Consider the following 10133-nt stretch of genomic DNA (forward strand, 5'->3'; position numbering starts at 1 on the left):
CTCCCTCCTTTTCTCTTTCTTTTTTTCTTTCTCATAAATTTCCATCTATTCAGATTTCCCAGTCTTATGTAACCAATTTTTTTCACAACCTCACCGGCAGGATTTAGCACTCATCCCTGGTGAATTTCATCTTGTTGGTTTCAACCCAACTTTACAATCTGTCAAGGCTGCCTTGAATCTGCTTCATCACCCATTGTATTGGAGCTGCCTCTCAGCCCGGAGCCATCTGCAGGGTGAAGAACAGCTTCGCTGCCTCCATTCAAGGGGCTCATGACAATCACAGGCAGCGGAAGGATGGAGCTTTGGGACACCCCCATAGAGATCTCCTTCAGCTTTATCAAAATTGTTCGGTTTTAAATCTGAGTCTCTATCATTCAGCTCACATTTCTGTCTTGTTTATAAGGACAAATGCCAAATGCTTTGCTGGATCAAGATAAATTGTCTGGGGCCATCCAATTACAATGGTGGAGGGGAGAGGGAGTTTGGCTGGTGTTCAAGGATCACAGCTTACTCTTTTCCTAAATGGTCACAGTCACACAACTAGAAAACTGTTCTGGAACTTGCCAGGCATGGATGTCAAATTGTTCTCTTCTTTTCAGAATTTACCTTTCACCCCTTTGGGTAAAATCAAATACCAGCAGCTCTTGTGAGGTAAGTCTGTAAATCAGTGGCTTCCCCCAACACTTAGCATCAAGTCCAAAGTCTTCCCCATGGCCACAGCCACAAGGTGCTGCCTCCCTGCCCCCACCCCTGACCTCGTCTGGACCCCTCTCCTGCCTCCAGCCCAGAGGCCTCCTTTCTTTCACTTGAATACATCAAGCCTGCTCCCACTTCAGGCCTCTTCATTGGCTGCTCTTTCTGTCTAGAACACTTTATTCCCTCCAGCTGCCTGCCTCATTCATTCATCTCTCTGCTCACCTCATTAGAGAGACCTTCCCTGACTACTCTCCCTAAAATGTCAGCCCTCTCCCAACACCCACTGAATTCGATCACTATCTCCTTATCTTTATTTCAACTCCCAGCATTGACTGCCACTGACCATACATTAATTTGTTTATTCTTTACTCCTGGTTGAATGTAAGTTCCATGAGCTCAGGGACCTTGTTTTGTCCACTGCTCCACCCCAGCACTGGAACAGTACCAGGTCCATGGTGCTCAATAAATATTGAACTCATGAACCAACAACCTCTCAGGACTCCAAGAGGACCCCCCACCTCTATCCGCTGACTCCAGTCTCTGCGGTGGGACAGTTGTATTCCACTCCCAGCCTTCCTGTGAGCTCCCCACCTGTGCCCTTGTTCCTAACTGAAGACCCTTCCCCTTGGCGGGGAAGAAGGAACAGCAAACAGCAGGGTGGCCAGAGAGCAATGCCTGCTCTCCGTCCCTGCCGTGACTCTGCCTTCCTCAGACAGGGCTACTCAGTCTCCTTCTGCCCCTCGTCACTCTGAGCACAGCTTTAGGCACCTTCTTTTATGAGTGGGGACAGTGTGTTATTTCTCCAAATCTCAGATCATCTTGAGGTTTGATTCCCTCAAAATCATGGAAAAAATATTGTTTAAAGCCACCCACCAGGGACACAGCCTGCCTTCTCGATGCTCCCAACCCCCGTCCCACCCAGTCACCCTCAGACACCCCATCCCCCTCCAGTCTCACTTGGAGGCTCTGCCACCCTTTCTCCCTTGTTCCACCCCCACTCTCTACTCCCTGACACTCCCCAAAGACAGTAATTCGCACCCTTTGCCCTGGCAGAGACCTTCTCTGCTCACGCTTCTGCCAGCCCCAGGTTCCCCATCCCAACGCCACCTCAGGCCCCCTCTCCTCCTCTGACCCCAAGAGGAGGCATCATGCTGGGGGTTGGGACTCAACCTCTTTATTAGGCAGCAGGAAAGGGGGTGGCCTGGCTCTGATGGGTGGGGAAGGACATCAGGAGCCCTCCATGAAACAGCTCCAACCCATGGGTGACCAGAGCTGGGGGGCACTCTCTGGAGAAGGGACAGAGCAGGCGTCACCCCCAGCCTTCCTGCTATAGGACAGAGACGCATGGGCTCATCACCCCTCTTCATCATCTTCTTGTAAAAAGGGTGGCCGATTCCGCTTGAAGAAGCCAACCTGGGGGTGCACAGGGGCCGGGGACAGGGTGTAAAGGTGATTTTTAGGCCCCAGAGCAGCAGTGGAGGATATACGCTGGAAACCAGCCAGTCACGAGGTCCTCGTCCTGGACCAGCACGGAACACAAACCCCACTATACGATCAAATGGAGGCCTTTCCCCATTTAGAGATAATGCATGTAACAAAATTTTTTTTTAATGTTTTGTTTTTTCTTGCCTGAATTTTTCTTAAGTACTGATGATTATGTCTCTATATGACTCAAGCGTGTGATGGTATATATTTGATTATTATAAGTCTAATGTGTGGTTTTCCCTAAAAGCGCTATGGCTTTCCAGGGTTTGGACACGTGAGTTTGAGAACGGCTCACATGTTGTCCAGGCGCAGAGGAGGGAGTCACCCAGCAGGGCCTCACAAGGAGCAGGAAGCGGGGTCTGGATCAGACCTGGGTCTCCCACCTCAGTCGGGGGGGGCGGGGGGTGGGGGGAGGACAGAGCAGGGAGGAGGTGAACACTGTCCTTCTCGGTGGCCAATGGATTCCTGAAGGCAGGGCTCATTCCCTGGGACTCCTGCCCTCAGGGGGAATGGGTCTAAAGGCCTTAGAATTTTTTCAGGTGCCACCTCTCCCAGGGATCTGTGCCCTGGAAGAGGTCCTCTAGAGAGTGACATTCTAATAGTGGAGACAGAGATCAGATGGACCCTGGGTCACATACTTGGGCCACCATCTCCCTCTGCTTCCCTGCGGGGTTGCCCCCCCCATCCCCAAACCCACCCTCCCTTCCCGCCTCACCTTCCACATGGCCAGGACCAGGAATGTGAGTAACAGCAGGCCACCCAGCACGCCTAGCAGCACCCACCAGATTGGAATGTCTCTCTCCTCCAAGACCCGAAGCAGCTGTGTCTGCACCTGAGGGGAGACCCGCGGGTCTCCTCAGTCACCTGGGATGCTGACCTTCCCAAAGACTCAAACTTGCAGGGCTGGTGACCCCCAGCTGAGCCACCTACTTGTCCCACCCCACAGACCCAGGGAGGCCCCGCCCCCATCCTGCTGGGCAGGGACACAGGGGAAGGCCAACGGGAGACCCGCGGGACCCCTTTCTGCCACCATCCTTCCACACTCACCAGAGCTTCCCCGCTGGGCAGGCTGAGGGCGGGCACGGCGTAGGGAAGGGAGGAGACGTTGAACCAAGCGTGCGACTGCAGCACAAACTGATCCAGGGGCCTCTGGATGGGGTAGCGGTGAAAGCCATTTACACGAGGCCTGTTGGTTGCGGGAGTACCAGCCCCAGACTCCCCTCTGGGGAGATCTGCCCCCAGCCTAACCCCGTCCCCTCCAAAGTAAACTCTGCCCTCACTCTCTCCCGCCCCCGAAGCCCCGCCCTCCCCCAACACATTCAGTGCCCGCCTCCAGAGGGCCCCGCCCGCCCGCATCCCGGCCCACCTGGCGGAGGCTGGGCAGCGACAGGAAGGCCAGCACCGTGACCATGACCCGCTGCCCGCGCGCCATCTCCTGCAGCTCACACTGCACCACAGTACAGGGCGCCGAATCGCAGCTCTGAGGGGATGTGTCATTGGTCCCCAGCCCCTCCTGACCCATCACCCTCTCACCGTAGGACCCAAGACAGAGGGGGCTGGGGGGTCAGGGAGCTCAGGCCGGGCCTCCTCCTCGGGAAGGGACTCAGATTCAAGCTTGGGACGTTATCTCTGAATGAGATTGCTCCCACAGTCCCAGAGATGCAGGGAGAGGGAGGAAAGAAGTGGGTCAATCACACAGCGTTCAATACCCAGCCTTTTTGTAAACCTGCTTTGGCATTTATTCATTTTCTTTAATGTACTGGAAACCTTAAAATATGCAAGTGCCCCCCACCCTGCCCCAGACACAAGACCAGCACAATCCTTCCTATTCACTTGGAGGACTCTGTGGGACCACGGTGGCCCACACGAGGCCTACATCACACCCCCCAGCCCTCTCCGTCCCTGCCTCCCATCCCCTCCGCCCCTGGGCGCCAGGGAGGCTGCAGCTGGAGACCACAGAGCCTGCTCACCACAAAAACTGGGCCTTGAAGCCTCAAGGGCTGCTCCTGTTCCGGCAGGAGCGCCTGTCTGCGGTCCCGCTTGTGATAGGCCTGGGAAGGGCTGGAGGTGGGCAGCCCCCAGTCCAGCTGAGGAGGCAAAGAGGCCATCAGGTCCGACACTCTGCCCATCTTCCAGCCCTCCTAGAGGGGCCCTGTTTATTGGGCTGGGGACTCACCCAGGCTCTCACCTTGAGGGGGTTGGGAGATGGCTGTGGGGAGCATTGAAGGCCTCCCCGGGGCTGTATATCCAGGATGTAGAGAAGGTCGGAGGGCTGGGACTGGCCGGGGAGGCGGAGGTTGAGGCGGAGGCCATTTACAGCACCAGGGCCATTGTTGTGGAGCTGGCGGGTGGTGGCGGCAGGATGTTAGGAGGCTCAGCACCTAGCCCAGCCCCTGGGGCCCTCCCACTCCAGCCTGGGGCGCGGAGGCTCCTCCCTACCTCATAGGTGTGCTCCACTTTGGGGCCCCAGCTGTCCGAGCTGTTCTCCCTCTTGCTTTCTTCTGCTGCCACCACCAGGGAGGCTGGAAAGGAGTTCCTGCAGGGGCCCGGCACTCCCAGAGTGAGCTTGATCCCCTGACTTGGCGGGGGGCTTTGCCCAGGACCCCGGAACCTTAGGGCTGTGCCTACTAACTCCCTTTTCCATCCCTGGCCTCTCACCCTCTCAGCTCCACATGGGCCTCTGCCCGAACTGGCACATCCAGCATCACCATCTCACTGTTTGGATTCTGGCTGTTCTTGCTGTAAGGGAGGGGGATGAGGAGAAACAGATCAGGGACACCAGGCCAGTGAACATGAGGACTCTCTGGGGCCAGAATTTCAGAGGTCTCAGGAAGAGCTAACTCCACAAACAGCATGCCACACTAAAGTTAGACCTAGACAAGAACTTCCTCTAGGGCTCCAAAACTCAGAAACAAGTCTCTGAGGAAGAAAGAAAGGGAAGAGGGAAGTCTAAAGAGCAGGCATCCCAGAAGACCCTTATGTATGGAGGGTGTCTGAGGGTCTCTGTGTGGAGCTCAGATAGGGGAACAGAGTGCTTCCCAGTCTAGTACCTCCTGATCTGCAGCCGGAAGGACACGTGCTCCCCAGCCTCTTCCAGGTTCCCCACACTCACCAACATCGTGATTCCTATCTGAGACATGGGGAGAGCCAAAGTCACTGCCCAAATGCCCACTCTGAATGTGGCCTGTGGTCTTCATCCTCCAAGGTCACCATTATTACCTCCATTTTGTTCAGAAGCTCACTCAGAAAGGGTGTCACTCACCCAAGAACACACAGGTAGGGAATGGGAGGACCAGGATTCTAGCCTGGAGCCACCTGACTCCAAACCCAGCCCCTAAAACCCAGCTGCTATGAACCCCTGGTGGAGGAGACCCAGCACCCAGGACTGGGTGGCCTCACCTGGGCGTTCCTCTTCATGGGGTTGCCCAGCTCACACAGTACCACCTTGGTCTCATTCTCCCTCTTCTGGTTACAGATGATCCTCTCAAAGCCCTTCAGAGAGGCAGTCCCGAAAAAGAAGATGATTACAGAGCATCCCATATATAATTAAGCTCCCTTGGAGAGTCAGGGAGAGGAGGATGCCAGGGTGGGAGTTCAAGGACTGTCACATTCCACTTTATGTATTACTGCAACACCTTATTCTTTTTAATGATTTTTTTTTTTTTTTTTGGAAATAAAACCCACAAAACATTACATGGAGTATAACCCCATTATTATAAACTACGTCAATAAAATAAATAAATAAATAAAGTGTTGATGCTGAGAATAAAGACTGGAAGGAAATTCACCAAATGTTAACAGAGGCTCCTGTTAACATTTATTTCCTGAGCCATTTTTGGTTTGGGTTTTATAATCGAGTTCTTGAATTTTTTGCCATTAGCAAATGTTCTCTTCCAAATTAAAAAGAAAAGAAAAAATCACAGCTTTTAAAGGCAGGCAGAAGAGAAGTGGGAGCTCTCAGGTGGGAGATGAGAATCAAGCCTCCTGCACCTTCTAGGTCCCCGACCGTGCCCCGGGGTGGGGGCCTCACCTCGATGTTGCTGAGGGCCCGCATGTAGTGTGCGCCTGGAGGCAGGTGCACGGCCAGCTCGGCCTCGTAGGCTCCCTCACCCTCGTTGGCCGCTTCCATCTGCAGCTCCAGCACGTTATCGGCTCCAATGAGGAGGGGGGAGCCTGTCCTGTGGGGAGAAAGGAGTAAAGCCGAGGAGGCCGGGTCCAAGCCCAGGGTCTGGGAGGAGGAGAGGGGCTGAGGACAGAGTATCAGGAGCCAGGTGGGGAGGGGGTGTCATAGGGGTAGACAGGGCCAGGGTTGGGTAGAGCGGGCGGTCTCCTCACACGCTGGCAGTGAGCTGGAGCTGTGGCACACACAGGTCGTCTTCCCCACAGTCCAGAATGATGCGGGTCTAGAGGGGGCACATCAGGTGTGTGGGTAAGTTTGGGGGCACATCAGGGCTTAGGGAATTAGAAGGTCTGAGAAGGAAAAGGAGGTTGGAGATGACATCAGAGCTTTGGGGTTTGCATCAGGGTTTGGGATGATGTCAGGGCTTTGATAATGACATCAGGGTTAATGGGTTTATATCAGAGTTTAGAGGTGACATCGACATTTGGGGTTTACATGAGGGTATAGGGGATATTGAGATTTGGGGGTTTTCAGCAGGGTTGAGAGTAACATCAGAGATTAGAGGTGACATCTAGGTTTGGGGGTTCACAATACGATTTGGACACTAACTCTAACCCTGACTTTCTGGGTGGAGGGGTCCTCCACCTCCCTTGCCTGCACCTGCCCACCCCTACCTGTTCCTGGATGTGGGTGTCTCCGTGCAACATGAGAGCAGGGTCTAGTCCATCCTTCTCAGGCTGCAGGGACACATTGAAGCTGAGCACGATGGGGCTCAGCTTGTCCCGGAAGTCGGCCTCATCCTAGTGAGGGGGCAAGAGTCAGGCCATCTTGCTACCATGTACCCTAATACGTGTGTCCCACTGACCACCCCGTGCAGCACCCAGCCCAATGCCCCAGGGCTGGATGAACAGGCTCTGCACACCCAGCCCTGCCCATTCCCAGCCGGGCATACTCGGAGGAAGGCCTTGGTGGTGTGGCAGGTGGGGCCGTGCCTTCCGCTCAGATCCAGGCCCAGGATGGTGCTCGCCTGTTGAGAGGCCAGCAGTAGCACCCGCCGGCCCTGGCGGGGCTTCTGCCGGTCCAGCTGCAGCTCAGCATTTAGGCCTGGCCGGGCAAGCAGGGAGTGTCAGGGTCTCCCTGGCCAGCCTCCAGGGGAGCCCAGGCCCACCTCCCTCCTGTCCCCATGGTGCCACTCACGCAGCTTCTTGGGAACGTTGTGTCCAGTGGCTCCCACACACATCTGGATGTTAAAGCTGCAAAGATGTGAATGGGGCTCAGGGGCTAGGGTCCCCGCACTGAGGTCCCAGATCCTGCCTGGCCCATGGCCCTCTGTCTCCTCACCAGCTCACTGGTGTCTCGGTCAGGGGCAGGACACAATTCTTCACAGCAGGATTCAGCGAATCTTGCACCAGCAGCTGGACAGTGGCCATCACCACCGGCTGAGCCCTGGTGGGATGCAGGAAGCTTGCCTTGTGGCCCCTCCTGGCCTAGTCTCCTCTGATGGTGTGGGTCCTCCCTCTCCCCACCCCTGGAGTCAGGGCTCACCTGTACACAACAACCTTGTTGGCCCCGTAAGCTCCCACCAGCAGGTCTATAGACATTGTGGGAAGGAAGGGAGGTGTCAGAATTGTTAATCAGATGGAGTATGGCGTCCTCACCTCATTTTCCAGCACTTCCCCACAATACCACCCCCACAGAAGGTTTGTTCTGGCCCCCCAGCCCCACAGACAGGTCAGAGCTCTCAGTCGGGCACCAGGTCAGGTTCAAGCCCCTGGCTGTGTCTCAGCATCTCCAGCTAATGCCCAAGAGCCCTTCCTGTCTAGCTGGAGGCAGTCCAGGGGCACCTGGGTATCCATTGTCATCGATGTCTGTGGCACCTCGAAGGGAGAAGCCAAAGCCAGAGCCTGTGGGGAAGGGGCTGTCCAGGACCTGGGAAGGGTGTGAGTTAAGTCCCTCACTCTGACCCAGGAACACCAACACTTGGCCTCGACCGCTGGGACCCCCATAGGGGGCGGCCACAGCAACATCTGGAAGGAGCAACAGAAAGGGGGTGGCTGTTTGTTATCCAGTCTCTCCAGATGGCCCTGTAAAACTTTCCTGAGCTCCTTCTCTGGGCAGACTCCAGGGGACCAGGAGAGGAATGCAGAGGTCTGGGTCAAGGAGAGAGCTGCCCCGCCCTCCAGGAGTTTACAATTTGGGTAGGAGGGAGACCCATCAAGTCCGATTATTGTAAAAACAATAACAGCCCTCACTATCTATTGAGGAAAATATAATGACATGATTTCACTTAATCCTGAAAATTAGGCATTATTATTCCCATTTTAGATGGGCTCGTCATCACTAATAACTTTTAAGATCACTCTTGAAAATTTAATAATCATCATAATCTTATTAATCTGTAAGAATTCTTTGCATGTGATAGAAATTAAAATCTTTGATATATATGTTGTAATTGTCTTTCCTTTGTCTTCTGACTTTATGCTATGTTTCCTGTGCAGTTGTTTTCTTTTAAAAACCTTTATTGATTTTTCTGATCGAGGTACACAGAATTCATCCAAATAGACCATTCAGACCAGTCTCGTCCTCAGGCCCTGGGCCTCCACTGTCTCCTGACCTTTGGCTTCCTCATCTCTTCATTTATTTTCTGATCATTCAGTCACCCTCACCGTATCCTCAGCCATCCTGCCCCATTGCCAGTCCTGGGCAAGCCTGGCCAAACCCCACCATATGGAGCACCATGAATTCCTGACCTCCAGCCTTCACTAGGGACCTTGGTGCTGCCCAGCAGTCCCTTGGCGTTTTCTGCTCAGCACCTATTTCAAACCTTCTCCACTCAGTCAAGCTCCTAGCCCCCCACTTCATTCACAAAGAGAAGCAGCCCAACTGTTGTGTTATAACTCCACACCCACTTTTTCCTCCTCTCCCCATTTGACCCTGGAATAGGTGTCCCTCCTACACCTGCCACTGGGCTGAGCATCCCACCCCTGCATCCCTCAGGCATTGCAGGGACCCTCCTCCAGCTCACCGCATGCCCCCATTTCCCCATAAGATCATTTTCCTCCACATTCAACTTACTCCATATTCTTTGAAATTAAAATAACCTCCTCTCGACCCTCATCTCCTTTCAGTAAGCACCTTTCTTTTTCCGTTCACAAACTGGTTGAAAGAGTGGTCTACCGTGGCTGCCATCAGTTCTTCCCCTCCATTCATACCTTGCCTCCTGGCATTCTGGCTTTGGTCCCTACCCAGCCCTGAATCGGTTCTTGTCACTGTCACCAATCACCTCCTTCTTGTTAAAGCCCATGAATACTTAACTTCTCCAGCCCCATCTAATTGTACCTCTCAGCAGCATCTGGAGCCACTGACCCAACTTCCTCCTGCTTAAAGCACTCTTCCTTTGAGTTCTGGGCTATCAGATCTCCTGGTTTCCCTCCTACCTCTCTGAACATTCCTCTGTCTCCTTTCCAGACTCACTTTCTCTGGGAGTCCCCTAAATGCTCTTGCTCCCCAGGGCTCTGTCCTGGGCCTCTTCACACTTCGCAAGCTCCCAGGACCTCATTGACTCTCCCCAGTCCCCTATCTCCCGCTCAGACCTCTCTGCTGGAAGTGGGGGAAGCCACACCCAGATGTTCTCTGGATATGTCTGCCTAATGCTCCCAAGCCCTTCAAGATCAAACAAGTACAGAGAATTCCCTGGCAGACCAGTGGTTAGGACCCAATGCTCTCACTGCCAGAGGCCCGGGTTCAATCCCTGGTCAGGGAACTAAGATCCCACAAGCCACACGGCACAGCCAAAAAAAAAAAAAAAAAAAAAAAAAAAAAAAAAAAAGCC

General features: G+C 54.1%; 1 protein-coding gene across 1 annotated transcript in view; it reads right to left on the reverse strand.

The window, feature by feature from the left end:
* Window positions 1-2049: 2049 nt before the first annotated feature.
* ITGA2B (integrin subunit alpha 2b) overlaps window positions 2050-10133 on the reverse strand; it is a 13208-nt gene continuing 5124 nt past the window's right edge. Inside the window, exons 13-30 of the mRNA XM_007455116.1 lie at window positions 8146-8328; window positions 7847-7892; window positions 7643-7747; window positions 7499-7554; window positions 7254-7405; window positions 6976-7101; window positions 6517-6584; window positions 6212-6359; window positions 5581-5673; window positions 5232-5311; window positions 4840-4920; window positions 4621-4717; window positions 4370-4522; window positions 4152-4268; window positions 3548-3661; window positions 3229-3330; window positions 2897-3013; window positions 2050-2109 (exon numbers count right to left, since the gene is read on the reverse strand). Of these exons, the coding sequence (XP_007455178.1) occupies window positions 2050-2109; window positions 2897-3013; window positions 3229-3330; window positions 3548-3661; window positions 4152-4268; window positions 4370-4522; window positions 4621-4717; window positions 4840-4920; window positions 5232-5311; window positions 5581-5673; window positions 6212-6359; window positions 6517-6584; window positions 6976-7101; window positions 7254-7405; window positions 7499-7554; window positions 7643-7747; window positions 7847-7892; window positions 8146-8328 (1898 nt within the window). The remainder of the gene's footprint in view (window positions 2110-2896; window positions 3014-3228; window positions 3331-3547; window positions 3662-4151; window positions 4269-4369; window positions 4523-4620; window positions 4718-4839; window positions 4921-5231; window positions 5312-5580; window positions 5674-6211; window positions 6360-6516; window positions 6585-6975; window positions 7102-7253; window positions 7406-7498; window positions 7555-7642; window positions 7748-7846; window positions 7893-8145; window positions 8329-10133) is intronic.

The sequence above is a fragment of the Lipotes vexillifer genome, unplaced genomic scaffold (genome assembly GCF_000442215.2).
Source record: "Lipotes vexillifer unplaced genomic scaffold, Lipotes_vexillifer_v1.1 scaffold1639, whole genome shotgun sequence".
NCBI lineage: Eukaryota > Metazoa > Chordata > Mammalia > Artiodactyla > Lipotidae > Lipotes > Lipotes vexillifer.